This window comes from Mirounga angustirostris, unplaced genomic scaffold (genome assembly GCF_029215605.1).
Source record: "Mirounga angustirostris isolate CCGP_5_RB_7025 unplaced genomic scaffold, mMirAng1.0.hap1 SCAF_11, whole genome shotgun sequence".
Classification (NCBI taxonomy): domain Eukaryota; kingdom Metazoa; phylum Chordata; class Mammalia; order Carnivora; family Phocidae; genus Mirounga; species Mirounga angustirostris.
The window spans coordinates 124,409,975-124,430,135 of NW_026991719.1; the positions used below are offsets into that span (position 1 = coordinate 124,409,975).

The window sequence follows — 20,161 nt, forward strand, 5'->3', positions numbered from 1 at the left end:
CCTTCAACAGATGAATGGATAAAGATGATGTGGTTCATATATACAATGGAATATTACTCAGCCATCAGAAAGGATGAATACCTACTATTTACAATGACATGGATGGAACTGGAGGGGATTATGCTAAGTGAAATAAGTCAATCAGATGGGGCGCCTGGGTGGCTCAGTCGTTAAGTGTCTGCCTTCGGCTCAGGTCATGATCCCAGGGTCCTGGGATCAAGCCCCGCATCGGGCTCCCTGCTCCACGGGAAGCCTGCTTCTCCCTCCCCCACTCCCCCTGCTTGTGTTCCCTCTCTCGCTGTGTCTCTCTCTGTCCAATAAATAAATAAAATCTTTAAAAAAAAAAAAAGAAAGAAGTCAATCAGAGAAAGACAATTATCATATGGTTTTACTTATATGTGGAATATAAGGAATAGTGCAGAGGATCATAGGGGAAGGGAGGGAAAACTGAATGGGAAGAAATCAGAGAGGGAGACAAACCATGAGAGACTCTGGACTCTGGGAAACAAACTGAGGGTTGCTGAAGGGGAGGTGAGTGGGGGATGGGGCAACTGGGGGATGGGCATTAAAGATGGCATGTGATGTGATGAGCACTGGGTTTTATAAGCAACTGATGAATTATTGAACATTACATCTGAAACTAATGATGTTAGTTTCATTAACATTAGTTTCAAGTAATATGTTGGCTAATTGAATTTAAATTAAAAAAAAAACTACCAAAAATGAAACAGGAAAAAAAACAGAAAATTTGAACAGACCCATAATCAGCAAAGAAATTGAAGCAATAATCAAAAATCTCCCAACAAACAAGAGTCCAGGGCCAGATGGCTTCCCAGGGGAATTCTACCAAACATTTAAAGAAGAGTTAATACCTATTCTTCTGAAAGTGTTTTAAAAATTAGAAATGGAAGGAAAACTCCTTCAATGAGGTCAGCATTATTTTGATCCTTAAACCAGACAAAAACCCCACTAAAAAAGAAAATTACAGGCCAATATCCCTGATGAATATGGAAGCAAAAATTCTCACCAAGATACTAGCTAATCCAATCCAACAGTATATTAAAATAATTATTCACCACTATCAAGTGGGATTTATTCCTGTGCTGCAGGTGTGGCTCAGTATCTGCAAATCAATTAACATGATACACCACATTAACAAAGACAAGAACCATATGATCCTCCCAGTAGATGCAGAAAAGGCATTTGACAAAATACAGCATCGTTTTTTGATAAAAACGCTCAACAAATAGGGATAGAAGGAACATACCTCAACATCATAAAGGCCATATATGAAAGACCCACAACAAATATCATCTTCCATGGGAAAAAAACTGAGAGCCTTTCACCTACAATCAGGAACAAGACAAGGATGTCCACTCTTACTATTACTATTTAAAATAGTACTGGAAGTCTTAGCCTCAGTAATCAGACAACAAAAAGAAATAAAAGGCTTCCAAATCAGCAAGGAAGAAGTCAAATTTTCACTCTTTGTAGACGACACAATACTCTCTGTGGAAAACCCAAAAGACTCCATCAAAAAATTGCTAGAATACATGAATTCAGCAAAGTTGCAGGATACAAAATCAATGTGCAGAAATCTGTTGCATTTCTATACACCAATAACAAAGCAGCAGAAAAAGAAATCAAGGAATCGATCCCATTTGCAATGGCACCAAAAACAATAAGATACGTAGGAATAAACCCAACCAAAGAGTTAAGAGATCTGTACACTGAAAACTAATGAACACTTATGAAAGAAACTGAAGAGGACACAAAGAAATAGAAAAACATTCCATGCTCATAGGGTAGAACAACAAACATTGTTAAAATGTCTATACTACCCAAAGCAATCTACACATTTAATGCAATCCCTATGAAAATACCACCAGCATTTTTCACAGAGCTAGAACAAAACATCCTAAAATTTGTATGGAACCATGAAAGACCTGGAATAGCCAAAAAAATTCTGAAAAAGAAAAACAAAACTGGAGGCATCATGATTCCAGATTTCAAGCTATATTACAAAGCTATAGTCATCAAGATAGTATGCTACTGGCACAAAAACAGACACATAGATCAATGGAACAGAACAGACAACCCAGAAATGGACCCACAACTATATGGTCAACTAATCTTTGACAAAGCAGGAAAGACTATCCAATGGAAAAAAGACAGTGTCTTCAACAAATGGTGTTGGGAAAACTGGACAGCAACATGCAGAAGAACAAAACTGAACCATTTTCTTACACCATACACTGAAATAAACTCAAAATGGATGAAAGACCTAAATGTGAGACAGGAAACCATTAAAATCCTAGAGGAGAACAAAGGCAGCAATCTCTTTGACTTTGGCTGTAGCAACTTCTTACTAGACACATCACTGGAGGCAAGGGAAACAAAAGCAAAAATGAACTATTGGGACTTCATCAAGATAAAAGGCTTTGCACAGTGAAGGATTAGTTTTGTAAATTACTTTGTTCTAAGAAAATGCACATTGAAGTATTTAGGGACAAAGGGGTATGATATCGGCAACTAGTTCTCAAATGGTTCAGGAAAAAAATTAAATTCATACATCTGCATACTTGCCATTTCAGTACAGCCCATCATATATTATAATGCATTTATCTCATTGTGATCATATTGCTGATCATACTAAACTAATGGCCAACTAAGATCTCACCTAGCCAGCAGGTTGTTCCTCACTGGAATTTCAGGCTGATATGTGCTCAGGGTTTTGACAACAAAAGCATGCTTCCCAGATATGCCTGGGCCACACCTCCTGTTCAGGCAGGGATTGGTATTTTGTTACCAGAAATGGGCTTGGCCAAATTTTGTGGTATAATACCCTATAAGCATTTAGCTAAGTAAAATTCAGAATTTTCCAAAACCATACCAGGGAGATTGACCATAAAATGAAGGGTTAGAACTAATTTCTAGTGCTCAGAAGGATGAAACCCAACTTTGCACTAAACACACTGGTCAATAGAGTGTTGAAGGTACCTTAAGAATCTTTTTAGATGACAATAACCAAGAAAATGATCTTAAAATAGTAACTGACCTCCAAGCCCAGGTCGTAGTCGGTTATCATAGCCATCCAGAAGACGGTCTAAAATTCTGGTGAATATGGTGATGTTGTCCGTGCTGTCATCAGGAATATCTGGGGCGTGCTTAGGAGAGAGTCTGAGACAGTGGAAGAAAAAGAGATAAAAAATAATATTCTTCATAGGAAACAATTACATGTGTAATTACTTTAAGAAGACTTCAATCAATAGAGTGGGCCAAATAAATAGCCCGTTATCTTAACCAAATCAGCACTTCCTATTCATCACAATGATTATCTGTGTAAAAGGCAGGTGGTAGTCACTATACTTGAGGCCTTACTCCAGCTTTCTCAAGAGGTTAACCAAACATGCTCCAGCTCCAACCCAGTAGTGAAGAAACACAAGCAGAAATTAACAGAATGTGCCTGTGAACAGTACCCATCATAAAGTTATTCACCAAAGGGCACCTGGGTGGCACAGTCAGTTAAGTGTCCAACTCTTGGTCATGAGATTGAGTCCCGGGTTGGACTCCATGCTCAATGGAGTCTGCTTAGGACTCTCTCTCCTTTGTCCCCCCCAACACAAAATAAATAAATACATCTTTATAAAGAAGTTATTCACCAAATTTTGCTGCATGAATGAACAGTCTACAAAATTAAAAAAGGAAAATTGTGTTACAAAGAACTTATCCCCCTTCTAGCCTAGAGAAGCATAGGTTCACAGAGCAACAGAGCCAGATTGTTGAAGTGCATTTAGTCTACCTACCTACCACCCTATGGAGATAGGGCAACAAAACAATAGTACTCCATTAAATGTTAAATCTACCAGGACTCTTAGGAGATTCTCTAATTTTTCTCATTTTATACATGGGGAAATAAGCTCAAAGAGGACACCACCAAATTTGCCCCAATCATATTGCTAGTGAGAGGCTAAAATAGGACTAGAATCCAAGTTTTATAATTTTCTATTGACCCTCAGCTACCTCCTGATTCTCCAGTTTGGATGCCTTCTGTAAGTCTTTCCAAGCACTAGGCACTTTGATAACCACCTAATTCAGGTCCAGGCTGACTGATATTTTCACTTTGTGAGGAGGGGCTTGTTGTGGTTTCACAGGACTAAAAATGACACTCTCTGCATAGTTTAGGAGAAAAGAGGGTATAGTGAAACTGATGGCTGTTGCCAAGGATCAAGAAGCATAGTGTAGAATCAATTAATAAATTAGGAGTCAGGAATCCCGGGTTCTACTGCCAGCTGTATTCATGATTTGCAGTAGACCATTAAGCAAGTTACACTATTGTATCTATTCTTACCTAGGACCCAGAAGGTTTCCATTAATAGATATAACTGTTCCTACCAACCTGTTAGTCAAGTCTATAAAAAACATAAAATAACAGTTGAGAAGGAGTCCTAAGAGAGAGTCAATATGTCTTCCCACAAATATTTATTCTTAGTGGCTACAAAGGTTCCTTTTATGAAAAAGACCCTGAGAAAAGTCTACAGAATAAAAACATCAAAAGTGAACAGTTCTCACTCTAAACTGCCACTCCAGCAGATAACCTTGGAAAAGTCATTTTAGACCTCAATTTCCTTAATTCGTCAGCCTAATTCAATTCACTTAATCATTTAATACATCTTTATTGAGCATCAACTATGTGCCTCTAACTGTTTAGGTATTGTGATAGAGCATAAAAAAGGTAAAACAAGGTGAGTAATCTTTCCCTTGCTTACAGGGTTGCCGAGAGAATCAAATGATAACATAGATATACATGGAAGGAAAAAGGGAACTTGGCTTAAAGAGTCTAGAGACATACATTTGAATTTATTAGTGTGACCTTAGGCAAGTCATATAACACCTCTAGTAATAGCTTTCTCATCTTTAAAATCAAAATAACTTCACAGATATGTTGTATTAATATTAATAATATATTAAGATTGCCAGGCTTAATGTTTAATATCTGGAAGTATTCACAGTTTGTTTTTTTCTTTTTTGAAATAGTACTGTATGCACTTGAATGCATTATTCAAATGCAAATAGTAACAAAAAATATTGGCACCCCCATCAGCCAAAAGACATAAAGAAAACTTTGGCCAGAGAGGCACTAGAACCCAGTGAAGAATAGAGATGATTGGCTGGGTTAGTGGACAGAGCACTAGAAGTGATACAGATACCTCACTAGGGAGGGGGAAGAAAGGAGGGAACTATACTGCAGGGCTAACAAACTGACATTAACATGTTGAAGAGATAAATACAGACACCCTTCAGGTGAAGCCCACACTTAGCTCAATCCACCAATATTCTGAATCCACCTTACATAGGCTGTGGAGAGAGAGGCTCAATTGATTTTGTTCACACCACTTACTCATTATCCCTTAACTTTCACTGTGGGGACTCTTAACCCTGGTTAGCTTAATTCAATTTCTGGGATATAGATCTATAAATTGAGTTAAAAACAATTTCCTTGATTGTTTAAAGCAGATAGAAAGGAGAATCCTCACAGAGTTATAAATTAGCTATAAAGGGCTTCAGAGATTCTATTCACTCCAGGTGGATTGATAGATGGGAATTCTAAAGCCCCTGAACATAATTTTTTAACTGCCCTGAGTGTTAATGGGAAAGCTAAAATTTGGAACTAGAATTATTGAATATGAGATATACTATATACTATGCCATCTCTCTTACTGAAATACTAACTTCCATGACAATGCATTTCCATTCCTTGCTGATGTGTTGATTATGCTAGCAGCATTCTACACTAATAACTTATAAACTTTTAAGTAAAAAAAAAAAAATCAATGCTATTAAATATCACTCCAAAACAACTTTCAATAGGTTTCACTGTGATTTTGTACTTGGCTACTAATCATTTTTTCTCCTAGTGTGCACTAAATTATTGTATGGAGAGCTGGAAGGTTTAATCTAAAACCCAAGTCAGAATTCTCTCTTCAGTAATTCAACTGCAACAAGATGAAAATTCTGTAGTTTGTTCTAATCCAAAGTAGTTTAGGGGAACAACAAAGACTCATGGTATGTCAGCATTATGGAGAGCCTTAGAGATCATACAATAATTTTTTCCCACTTTACAGATGAAAAACCTAAGACACTGATAAGAGAAAGAAATTGTTCAAAGCCACATGCTTATTAAGTTGATAAAAATTGATGTGCCCATGCCTATTTTGCCTCATATCTGTTATTACCAATTAGATTTAATATTAATAATCCATCATTTAAACATGAAAATAATGTTACTAATATGCTATGTATAGGTAAGGCAAGCTTAGTCATTTTTTAGATCTAAAGGTGGAATAGTACTAAGTCCATAGAGAATGAACAGAGTTTTAGTCCTGGCTCTGCCACTAACTGATTGTGTGACTTATTTCCTTACATGTAAAATGGGGATAATAATATCCTATCTTAGAAAGTTTTTGGAAGAAACAAATAAGATAATAAATAAAAATTTGCTTCATAAATGGTAAAGCTCCATAAACACTGAGGTTGTTTCTCTGCCATCCTCACCAACTTCTGAAAATGTAATGAGACACCTTTGCAAGACAGGCACTTTTAATTTAGTCATTTTTCTGAAGTTTTATCTTGTTCTTTCAGTTGGAGCATATTCCTCTGTCTCTTCATTTTGCTTGACTTTCTGTGTTAGTGTCCATAAATTAGGTGGAATAGCTACTTCTAAATTTGAAGGAATGTCCTTGGGTAGGGATGTCCCCTTTATAGACTGCATGGGCCTGATGGCTTTGGCTGGCTGGCTGGTGCTCTAGGGGGTGTGGGCTGGGAATCCCAGGACACTCAGAGCTGGGGCCACTTTAGTAGGGTATCTGGAACTGAAGTGGGCATGAGCCAGAGGGGAGTCCTGTGGCTCTCCATACAGATGGCACCCTGGCAAGACAGCTGAAGTGGGAGTAAGCTGGGGGAGGGTTTCTCAGGGCATTCCATACAAAGGGCACCCTGGCAAGATGGTTGGAGCTGAAGTGGGCATGGGCCTAAGTGAAATAAGTCAGACAGAGAAAGATAAATATCATATGATTTCACTTATATATGAAATCTAATGAAAAACAAGTGAACAAACAAAAAAACAGAAACAGAAGCATAAATACAGAGAACAAACTGGTGGTTGCAGGCGGGAAAGGGGTGTGGGGATGGAAAAAATAGGTGAAGGGGGTTAAGAGGTACATACTTGCAGTTATAAAATGAATAAGTCATGGGGATAAAAAGTACAGCAGAGGGAATATAATCAATACATTTTAATAATATTACATGGTGACAAATGGTAACTATATCCTGGTGAGCATAGCTTAATGTATAGAACTCTCAAATCACTATGTTGTACACCTGAAACTAATATAACATTGTATGCCAACTATATTTCAAATTAAAAATGTATAATTAAACCTTCTTAGCCTTTAAAAAATAATTTCTGTTCAAGGAAATATACCTCAATAAATGTATTAATATAAAAAAAGAAATACAGGCACTTCTATGCTATGGAACAATATTAAAATCATTAAACATCCTGGGATTAAACCCAGCATAGTGGTAGTAACAGCATTATTTCAACTACATTGAGGTCTTAGGTATATTTATGTTGGGGGGGGCAGGAGAGGCACAGATGGAGCTGCTGATACAGTTCATACAGCAACCCAAAGAGAAGAGAAATTTACTTCATTAAAAGGATATCATTGTCCCTAATACTGTATATCTTCTGGGGGAGAACAGATTTTTAAAAATAAAACAAATTTAAGGAGTTAAGATGGTGGAGGAGTAGGGAACCCTAAGTTCATCTGGTCCCTTGAATTCAGCTAGTTATCAAATCATTTTGAACACCTGAAAATCAACTGGAGATCTGAGAAAACAAAAGCTGCAATTCTACAAATAGAAAAGTGACCACTTTTTGGAAGGTAGGAGGTGCAGAGACTTGAATCTGGAGTGCTATGTCAGAGGATACAGCAGAGGGGAAGGAGCCAACTTAAGGAGGCTACTGCAAAGTATTATAAACAACAGAGTGAAAAATTGGAACTTTTAGAAGTCTGCTACAGTGGAGGACATCCATAGCTTAAAGGTGCTCAGGTGGTGAAGTGGGGTGGAATCCCACATATAACAGTGGTCTAAGGTTCCCCAGGGTCACAAGAAGAATTGAGGTGTCTGAGTGCAGCAGAGCTCCCAGAAGTGGGGAAGCCAGCTGAAAACAGTGAGTCTAGGTCCTCTAGACTGTGTCTCTAGACAGGGGCGCAGCAAAAGGCAGAAACATAGTGAGGCTCCCCCCCTCCCCTGGAAGGAACAGCTTGGGTCCATGCCAGAGGAGTCTGGAAAATTTTGAGACTTGAAACTCAGTTGTGTGGCTGAATAAAAATGCTCAGTCACAGGATGGGTGAATACAGTTCAGACAGAAACCAAGGAGACAAGAGTGATTGCCTGCTTTTCTGTGAGGGCTCACTGAAGAGTGGGGGGCACATAGTTTCAACTCCTGGGCTAGACATCAGGGTGCTGCCATTTTCATTCTGCCCATCCAGGCTGAAAACCTTTAAGGAGCAAAACAGCACCACATAGTGGTATCCAGAGCTGCTTACACTGAGTCTGGCCCCCTGGCAAGGGAGGCACATTTTCAGAAGTGCAAGGGCCCCTGAGAATCAGCACAACAGGCCCTTCCCCCAGAAGACCAGCAGGAACAACTGGCTATCCCCATGTTTACTGATCACAGAGAACTGCAAAGCTTCAGCTCTGGAGGAAAACATATAGCATTGTGGCTTTTTTTTTTTATTCTCTAGTCTTTCACTTGTATTTTTTTCCAGCTACTTTTTATTTCTTTAATTTTTTATTTTTTATATATACTATTATATAGTATTTATAAATATATATATAGTATATGTAAAACTATATATGTATAAATATGTATATATATGCATATATATATACATACATATATACTATACATGTATATTATTTATACATATATATAGTATTTTTGGTTTCCTTTCATTGTATTTTATTTTATTTTGTATGCATATAAGTATTTCTTTCATATTTGGGGATCTAGTTTCTTTTAACAAGCAGACCGAAATACACTCAGAATCTAGTTTTATATTTTGTTCTGTTTTGTTTCTTGTTTGATTTCTTCTTATTTTCTATTGTTTTTGTTTTCTTCTTTTTTTTTCTGTTGTTGTTGTTATTGCTGTCTTTTCTCTCTTTTCTATTCTTTTCTGGACAAAATGATGAGACGGAGAAATTTGCCCCAAAAGAAAGAACAGGAGGTAGTACCAACTGCCAAGGATTTAATCAATACAGATATAAGTAAGATGTCTGAACTAGAATTTAAAACAACGATTATAAAGACACTAGCTGGGCTTGAAAAGAGCATAGAAGACACTAGAGAATCCCTTACTATAGAAATAAAAGAACTAAAATATAATCAGGCCAAAATTAAAAATGCTATTACTAAGATGCAGTCCCAAATGGAGGCTCAGAAAGCAAGGATAAATGAAGCAAACGAGTCAGTGATATAGAAGATAAAATGATGGAAAATAAGGAAGCTGAAGAGAGTGAGACAACTACTGGATCACAAAGGGAGACTTCAAGAATTCAAATCTGAAAAGTGAAATAATATCTGGAAAATATGGGTTCCAGAAGATGAAGAGAGGGAGAAGGGGGCAGAAGTTTTATTTGAACAAATTATAGCTGAGAACTTGCCTAATCTGGGGAAGGAAACAGGCATTCAAGTCCAGGAGGCACAGAGAACCCCCCTCAAAATCAACAAAAAAAGGTCAACACCTCTACATACTGAAGCTTGCAAATTACAGATAGAAAATACTGAAAGCAGTTTAGGACAAGAGGTCCTTAACCTACAGGGGTAGAAACAAGGCTGGCAGCAGACCAGTCCACAGGGACCTGACTGCCAGAAAGGACAAGTATGATATATTCAATATGCTAAATGGGGAAAATGTGCAGCCAAGAATACTTTATCCAGCAACGCTGTCATTCAGAACAGGACAGATAGAGTTTCCAGAACAAAGAAAAACTAAGGAATTTGTGCACATTACACCAGCTCTGCAAGAAATATTAAAGGGGACTCTTTGAGGAAAGAGAGAGCTCAAAAGTAACAAAGACCAAAAAGGAACAGAGATAAGGTACAAGAACATAACTTTACAGGCAATACAATGGAACTAACTTCATATCTTTCAATAATTACTCTGAATGTAAATGGACTAAATGGTCCAATCAAAAGACATAGGGTTTCAGAATAGACTTTTAAAAAAAACAAGATTGATCAATGTGCTGCTTACAAGAGACTCATTTTAGACCCAAAGACACCTACATATTGAAAGTGAGGGGGGGGGCGCCTGGGTGGCTCAGTTGGCTAAGCGACTGCCTTCGGCTCAGGTCATGATCCTGGAGTCCCGGGATCGAGTCCCGCATCAGGCTCCCTGCTCGGCAGGGAGTCTGCTTCTCCCTCTGACCCTCCCCACTCTCATGTGCTCTCTCTCATTCTCTCTCTCTCAAATAAATAAATAAAATCTTAAAAAAAAAAAAAAGAAAAAGTGAGGGGGTAGAGAACTATTTATTATGCTAATGGACATTAAAAGAAAGCTGGAATAGCAATCCTTATATCAGACAAACTAGATTTTAAATTAAAGACTATAATAAGAGATGAAGAAGGACACTATATCATAACAAAAGGAGTCTATCAAACAAGAAGATCTAGAAATGCAAATATTTATTCCCCTAATGTGGGAGCAGCCAAATATATAAATCAATTAATAACAAAATTAAAGAAACACATTGATAATAATACAGTAATAGTAGGGGACATTACGACCCCATTCACAGCAATAGAACATCTAAGCAGAAGATCAACAATGAAACAAGGGCTTTGAATGACACACTGGATCAGATTAATGTAACAGATATATTTAGAGCATTTCATTCTAAAGCAGCAGAATACAAATTCTTTTCAAGTGCACATGGAACATTCTCCAGATTAGATCACATACTGGGTCACAAATTAGGTCTCAACTGGTACAAAATGATTGAGATAGTCCATACATGTTTTCAGACGACAGTAATTTAACACTTGAAGTCAACTACAAGAAAAAATTTGGAAGGACCACAAATACATGGAGGATAAAGAGCATCCTATTAAAGAATGAATGGGTCAATCAGGAAATTAAAGATGAATTAAAAAATACATGGAAGCAAAAGAAAATGAAAACATGACAGTTCAGAACCTTTGGAATGCATCAAAGGCAGTCCTAAGAGACAAGGATATAGTGATACAGGCCTTCCTCAAGAAATAAGAAAGGTCTCAAATACACAACCTAAACTTACACCTAAAGAATCTGGAAAAAGAACTGCAAATAAAGCCTAAATCCAGCAGGAAAAGATAAATAATAAAGAATAGAGCAGAAAACAAGAATATAGAAATCAAAAAATCAATAGAACAGATCAAAAAACCTAGGACCTGCTTCTTTGAAAGAATTAATAGGATTGATAAATCCCTAGACAGATGATTCAAAAAGAAAAGAAAAAATAAAATCATGAATGAAAAAGGAGAGATCACAACTAACACCAAAGAAATACAAACAATTATAAGAGACTATTAAGAAAAATTTATATGCCAACAAATTAGGCAATCTGGAAGAATTAGATGCATTCCAAAAACATATAAACTACCAAAATGGAAACAAGATGAAATAGAAAAGCTGAACAGACCCATAACAAGCAAAGAAATTGAATCAGTAATCAAAAATCTCCCAACAAACAAGAGTCCAGGGTCAGATGGCTTCCCAGAAGAATTCTACCAAACATTTAAAGAAGAATTAACACCTATCCTTCTCAAATTGTTCCAAAAAATAGAAATGGAAGGAAAACTTCCAAACTCAATCTATGAGGCCAGCATTACCTTGATCCCAAAACCAGACAAATACTTCAATAAAATGGAGAATTATAATCCAGTATCCCTGATGACCATGAATCAAAAATTCTCACCAAGACACTAGCTAATCAGTTCCAACAGTACATTAAAAGGATTATTCACCACAACCAAATGGGATTTATTCCTGAGCTGAAGGGGTGGTTCAACATTCACAAATCAATGTGATACACTACATTAATAAAAGAAAGAAGAACCATATGATCCTCTCAATAGAGGCAGAAAAAGCATTTGACAAAATACAACATCCTTTCTCGATAAAACCCCTCCAGCATGTACGGATAGAGGGACCATATCTCAACATCATAAAGGTCATATATGAAAGACCCACAACAAATATGATCCTCATTGGGGAAAAACTGAGACCTTTTCCCCTAAGATCAGGAACATGACAGGGATGTCCACTCTTACCACTGTTGTTCAACATATCACTGGAAGTCCTAGCCTCAGCAATCAGACCACAAAAAGAATAGAAATCATCTAAATCAGCAAAGAAGAAGTGAAACTTTCACTCTTTGCAGACGACATGATACTCTATGTAAAAAACCCAAAAGATTCCACCAAAAAATTGCTAACACTGATAGAGGAATTCAGCAAAATCGCAGGATATAAAATCAATGCACAGAAGTAACTTGCATTTCTATACACTAACAATGAAACAGAAGAACGAGAAATCAAGGAATCAATCCCATTTACAATGGCACCCAAAACCATAAGATACCTAGGAATAAATTTAACCAAAGAGGTAAAGACCCTGTACTCTGAATACTATAAAACACTTATGAAAGAAATTGAGGAAGACACAAAGAAATGGAAAAACATTCCAAACTCATGGATTGCAACAAAAAATATTGTTAAAATGTCTATGCTACACAAAGCAATCTACACATTCAATGCAATCCTTATCAAAATACCATCAACATTTTTCACAGAGATGAAACAATCCTAAAATTTGTATGGAACCAGAAAACACCCTGAATAGCTAAAGGAATGTTGAAAAAGAAAATCAAAGCTGGAGGCATCACAATTCTGGACTTCAAGCTGTATTACAAAGATGTAATCATCAAGACAGTATGGTATTGGCACATGCAGACACATAGATCAATGGAAGCGAATAAAGAACCCAGAAATGTGCCCTCAACTCTATGGCCAACTAATCTTTGACAAAGTAGGAAAGAATATCCAATGGAAAAGACAGTCTCTTCAACAAATGCTGTTGGGAAAATTGCACAGCCATATGCAGTAGAATGAAACTGGACCACATTTCTCAAAATGGATCAAAGACCTAAATGTGAGATAGAAATCCATCAAAATCCTAGAGGAGAACACAGAAAGCAACCTCTTTGACTTTGGCCGTAGCAATTTCTTACTAGACAAATCACTGGAGGCAAGGGAATAAAAGCAAAAATGAACTATTGGGACTTCATGAGGATAAAAAGCTTTTGCACATCAAAGGAAATAGTCAGCAAAACTAAAAGGCAACCTACAGAATGGGAGAAGATATTCACAAATGACATATTAAACTCAACACCCAAGAAAACAAAAAAATCCAGTCAAGAAAGGAGCAGACAACATGAATAGACACTTTTCCAAAGAAGACATCCAAATGGCCAACAGACACGTGAAAAAATGCTCAACATCACTCAGCATCAGGGAAATACAAATCAAAAGTATGAGATACCATCTCACACCAGTCAGAATGGCTAAAATTAACAACTTAGGAAACAACAGATATTAGTGAGGATACAGAGAAAGGGGAACCGTCTTACACTGTTGGTGGGAATGCAAACTGGTGCAACCACTCTGGAAAACAGTATGGAGGTTCCTCAAGAAGTTAAAAATAAAACCACCATATGACCCAGCAATTGCCCTACTAGGTATTTATCCAAAGGATACAAACATAGTGATTTGAAAGGGCACATGCACCCCAATGTTTATAGCAGCAATGTCCACAATAGCCAAACTATGGAAAGAGCCCAGATGTCCATCAACAGATGAATGGATAAAAAAGAAGTGGTGTATACACACACATACAGTGGAATATTACTCAGCCATCAAAAAGAATGAAATCTTGCCATTTGCAAGGATGTGGATAGAACTAGAGGGTATTATGCTAAGCAAAACAAATCAGTCAGAGAAAGCAAATACCATATGTTTTCACTCATATGTGGAATTTAAGCAACAAAACAGATGAACATAGGGGAAAGGAAAGAAAAGTAAAACAAGATGAAAACAGAGAGGGAGGAAAATCATAAGAGACTTTTAACTATAGGAAACAAACTGAGCATTGCTGGAGGGGAGGTGGGTAGAGGGATGGGGTAATTGGGTGATGAACATTAAGCAGGGTACTTGAAGTAATGAGCACTGGGTGTTGTATGCAACTGATGAATCACTAAATTCTACCTCTGAAACTAATAATACAGTATATGTTAACTAAACTAAACTTAAATATAAACAAATAAAACAAATTCAAAATTACTGTGCAGAAGGTGACATCAGCAAGATAGAGGGCTAGGATGTCCCGAAACTCATCTCCCCCAACAAAACCAGAAGAAAACTAACAAGAACCATAAACAACTCTAAATTAGAGAAAACAACTCAGGGAAAACTCTAGACAACAAAGAACCAGCAAATATCCAAGGAGCTCAAAAATCGAGAATGTCTACATAGAAAACTAAAGGAAGTATATTACCTGTGTCATCCAGTCCCCTAGCCACGAGCTGCTACACATCTAGAAGAATGCCCTCAGAGGAAGTTCACCACACAGGGAGGAGAGCAGCAGAACCATAGGAAGCCTCACCATTGTGGATATTTGCAGCTTTTGCTATAGATGTCTCCCACAGTCTTCACTGATATTGATCCCAGCTGATGGAGTAGTATCGAGTGCCCCACTCTGCATCTACTCCCCAGGCTGGAGCTGTTGTCAAAGTGAGACTTACCCTCAGGGGCCCCAGTCCCTGCTATGCCTTACTCTCAGAGAACTGGTATCACAATATTTCATCATATATGAAAGTGGAGCTGCCACTGCTCTTAGCTCACCCCTGGCCCCAGGTCAGGGCTTTGTCCCACCATTACCAGGGCAGCCTCCACTGCCCTGAGTCTGCCCCCTGGGTCACAAGTTGTGCTTTGACAGTCATTATTAGGGCCCTGCTGTTCTCTCCCTGATCCCCTCCCACCAGGTTCCACATCTTGGCTCTGGGTTGTCATTACAAAGTGTGCTACTGCTGCCCTGGCCAACCCCCATCTCAGGTCAAGACTCTAAACTGTCATTGCTGAGACAGGCTCTCACTTCTCTGAACCCTACTCCCTGGGTTCTTGGTCATACCTCTGACCCATCATTGCCATGGGTGCTACTACTGACCTGAGCCCCATGCTCCCCACTCCATGGCAGGTTGTGGCTCTGACCAGTTGCTGGGGCCGTGCTGATTCTATACTGAGCTCCACCTGCAAGTCCTAAATCAAGGCTCTGAACCATCACTACAAGGGTGCTACTGCTGACCTGAGCCCTACCCCTAAGGTTTCAGGTTGGGGGTCTGACCCATTATAGCTAGAACCAGGCTACCATTGTCTTGAGCTTCATCCCTCAGATCCTAGGTCACAGGGCTCCCAACTGGCATTGTCAAGGCTGTGCTGCCACTGTTGTGCCCATCTCCCTGAATCCTTACAGATGGCTTTAACAGACCACCACAAGTTGTGCTACTGCTATTCTGTGGCTGCCCATGGAGGCCACAATTGAAACTTTGACCTGCCATCTCCATGTTGTGCTAGTACAGCACCCTGACCCCTGGACCCATGAGACATAGGTACTGGTTCCATAAGATATCTACATAGGCCCACACCCTAGACACTAGTGCCATAGCTGCAGCAATTGTGCCTATGCCCCAGGACCCAAGTGCTATGGTAGTTCCACATGACCTGATTTGACAAACATTGGTTCCAATAGTGTTCTGAGGGCTCTGAGTGTCAGGACACCCAACCAGGCACTGGGAAGGATCTTCTTGGCTAGAACCTCCTCCCAGAGGCATAAAAGGAGAGGGGGAAGAATAGGAAGACCCCAGCAGCCTTGGCCTCTGAAGATATAAATAGCCCTACCTGCTACTACTACCTGCAGGGCCCCTGTAGGCTTAGCCACAGAAGACCCCTATAATCTGGCCAATGGCAACCTCAGCCAATGGAATAGCATAGAGACTGTACCACTGTGGCTTCTCAGGAACCAAAGATGCTGGATCCCACCCAGCTGGCACCCTTACAGCCACCTCTAGGTGAAAGTCTTTTATTAATGAAGCCAGTTTGAAAAGACTGGAAGAGGTAACAGCACCATCAAATCCACAGACATCAATGCAAACCCATCAAAAACGTGAAAAAGCAAGGAAATATGACACCACCAAAGGAAAAAAAATAATACTCCAGCAATGAGTCCAAAGAAATGGAGATCTGTGAGTTATCTGAAAAAGAATTCAAAATAATGATTTTAAGGAAGCCCAGTGGATTTGGAACACAGACAGACAAATCAATGAACTCAGGAAAATAATACATGAACAAAATGAGAAATTCAACAAAGATCTAGAAATCATAAAAAGAACCAAACAGAAATTCTGGAGATGAAGAATATAATGAATGAAGTAAAAAATGCAATAGATACCTTCAACAGTAAGATTAATCAGGCAGAAGAAAGAATTTTTGAGCTTGAGAACAGGTCTCTTCATATTATCCAGTCAGAAGAGAATAAAGAAATTAGAACGAAAAAGAGTGGAAAAAAACTATACAAACTGTGGGACATAATCAAAAGAAACAATATTTGCATTATGGGAGGAGAGGGGGGAAAGGGACAGAAATTTATTTAAGGAAAAATGGCTGAAAACTTCTCAAATCTGGGGAGAGTTATGGCCATCCAAGTACAGGAAGCTCAAAGATCCTCAAACAGAATTCAGCTTAAAGAGATCTTCACTGAAACATATTATAATCAAGCTCTCAAAAATCAGTGCAAAGTGAGAATCTTGAAAGCAGCAAAAGAAAAAAGAATCATCACATACAAGTGAACCAAAAATACTTTCCCCAGCAAAGCTGTCATTCGGAAATGAAGGAGAGATGAAAAATGTCCCATATAAAAGTTGAAGAAATTCATAACCACTAGACCTAAATTACAAGAAATGCTAAAGGAAGTTCTTCAAGATGAAAAAAAAATGTCCTAATAAGTAATATGAAAACATACAAAGGTATAAAATTCACTGGTAAAGGTACATATATAAATTCAAAATACTCATAATACATTGGTGGGGTATAAATCACTTTGAAATCTAGCATATAGGTTAATAGATAAAAGTTTTCAAAATAGCTAGAGCTACAATAGTATGTTAATGGATACAAAATATAAAAAGATTAAAATTGGAACATCAACATAAACTGTGGGGGGCAAGTAAATACATAAAAGTTGATTATGTCACTGAAGTTAAGCTGTTATCTGTTTAAAGTAGATAATTATAATATATATTTTGAAAGCCTCCTGGTAACCACAGAGCAAAAACCTATAATAGACACAAAAATGATAAAGAGAAAATAATCAAAGCAAACCACTGCAAAAAATTATCAACTCACAAAGAAAGATAGCAGGATGGGAAGAAAGAAACTAAGGAACAACAAAACAATCAGAAAGTAATTTACAAAATGATTATAGTAAGTCCTTATTTATCAATAATTACTTTAAATATAAATGGTTTAAATTGGACACAAAGAGACTGAATGGATAAAAAATGGATTATCTATAACCTGTATTCAAGAAACTCACTTAAGCATTAAGAACACTCACAGGCTGAAAGTGAAGGGATGCAAAAAAATATTTCAAGGAAATGGAAACCAAAAGAGAGCAGGAGTAGCTATACTTAGATAAGGCAAAATACATTTTAAATCGAAAACTGTAATAATAGAAAAAGTAAGTCCTTATATAATGACAAAAACGTCAATTGGTCAGGAGTATATACCAAATATAAGCACCTACTCACTCAATATTGTAGCACCTAAATATATTAAACAATTGTTAACAGATTTGAAGGGAGAAATAGAAAAGCAATAATAGTAGGGGACTACAATACTCCACTTTCAGCAATGGATACATCATTCAGAAAGAAAATCAATAAAGGAATAATGGATTTGGATGACACTTTAGAACAAATGTACCTAAAATACATACAGAATATTCCATCTAGCAGCAGCAGAATATACATTCTTGTCAAGCTCACATGGAATATTCTCCAAGATAGATCACATGATAGGTCAGAAAATGTCTCCAAATTTAAGAATATTGAAATTATACCAACTGTCTTTTCCAACCACAACAGCATGAAACTAGAAATCAATAACAGGAAGAAAGCTGAAAAATTCAAGTGGAGATTAAACAACATGTTTCTGAACAACCAATGAGTCAAAGAAGAAATCAAAAGGGAAATAAAAAATAAATATTGAACCAAAGAAAAATGGAAGCATTACATATCAAAATATATGAGATGCTTCAAAAGCAGTTCTAAGAGGAAAATTTATAGTGATAAATGCCTAGATTAGGAAACAAGAAATATCTCAAATACACAACCTCACTTTATACTTCAAGGAGATACAGAAGAACAAACTATGTCCAATGTTAGCAGAAGAAAGGAAATAACAAAGATCAGAGCAAAACAAACTAGAGACCAGAAAAACAATAGAAAAGATCAATGAAACTAAGAGCTCATTCTTTGAAAAGATAGATAAAATTGACAAACCTTTAACCAGATTAAGAAAACAAGAGAGAGGATTCAAATAAATAAAATCAGAAATGGAAGACGAGAGGCAAGGAGTTAAAATTGGTGGAGGAATAGGGGAACCAGAACCCTAAGCTTGTCTTGTCCCTCAAACACAGCTAGATAGTTATTAAATCATTCTGAACACCTGAGAAATCAATCCGAGGTCTGAGAGAACAAAACTGCAAATCTACAAGTAGAAAAGCGACCACATTTTGGAAGGTAGGAGGTGCGGACATTTGACTTGAGGGAGATATAGCTGTGAGTATGGCAACAGGGAGGGAGCCTGCATACAGAGGCTACTGCAAAGTATTATAAGCAGCGGAGCACAAAATCCGAACTTTTAGAAGTCCAATACTGGGGGATGTGCCTAGCTTAAAGGTGCTCAGATAGCAAAGTGGGGCAGAATCCCAATAGTGACAGCATGGTTTGAGGATCCCCTGGGTCACAAGAAAAATGTGTGGTGCCAACATGCTGCATTGTTACCAGGCAGAGGAGCAGGGAAGCCAGCTGAGAGCAGAGGGTCTTGGTGCTGGCTTTCTCCACTGTTTTGCTATAAACCATGAACCACTGCACAGTCCTGCTACTGCTTTCCTGGGACTGGCTGTAAACAGCAAAAGCATGGCAAGACCCTTTCCCAGAGGGACATGATGGATCCACACCAAGGGAGTCCCTAAAATTTGTAGTTTTGAAACTCAGTCCTGCACCTGAGATTAAAAAAAAAAAAAAAAGGCTCAGACACAGGGAGAGTGAATGCAGGGTTCAGACGGAAACCAGGGACACAAAGAGAGGTGATTGATTGCACTTCTGTGAGGGCTCACTGAAGAGTGGGGGTTTTGAACTTTCAGCTCTGAGACTAGAGAGCTGGGCGCCACCATACTCATCCTACCCAATAGCACTGAATGACTTCAGCGAACAAAAGAGTGCTACATAGTGGAGGCCCAACCCACTTACAGCAAGCCCTGCCCCGCTGTGCCCTGGAGAAACATTTCCACTGAAAGAAGTCAGCCTGAGAATCAGCCCAGCAGGCCCCTCCACCAGAAGACAAGCACAAACAATTTGCTCCCACCAAGTCTACTGATCATAGAGTGCTGCAAAGATTCAGCTCTAGGGGAAATAGGATCTAGCTTCCTTTTATGTTTAATTATTTATTATTATGATTTGTTCATTTATTTTCTGATTTTTCAATTCCCTTTAAAATTTATTAATTTAATTTAATATATATATTATGTATTTTTTATTTTTCAATTTTCATTTTATTTATTTTTTTACTTGGGGATCTAGATTCTTTTAACAAGCAGACCAAAACATACCCAGGATCTGGGGGGCTTTTGGGGTTTTTTTCTTTGTTTTTTTGTTTTGCTTTTTAGTTTCTTTGTTCGTTTTTTCTTTCTTCCTTTCTTTTCTGGACAAAATGACA

The 20,161-nt window shown here is 37.9% G+C and overlaps 1 protein-coding gene across 1 annotated transcript in view; it reads right to left on the reverse strand.

Annotated features, from left to right (window-relative positions):
- GABRA3 (gamma-aminobutyric acid type A receptor subunit alpha3) overlaps positions 1-20,161 on the reverse strand; it is a 369,872-nt gene that overhangs the window by 201,245 nt on the left and 148,466 nt on the right. The window contains exon 3 of the mRNA XM_064574680.1: positions 3,059-3,180. Coding sequence (XP_064430750.1) covers positions 3,059-3,180 — 122 coding nt within the window. The remainder of the gene's footprint in view (positions 1-3,058; positions 3,181-20,161) is intronic.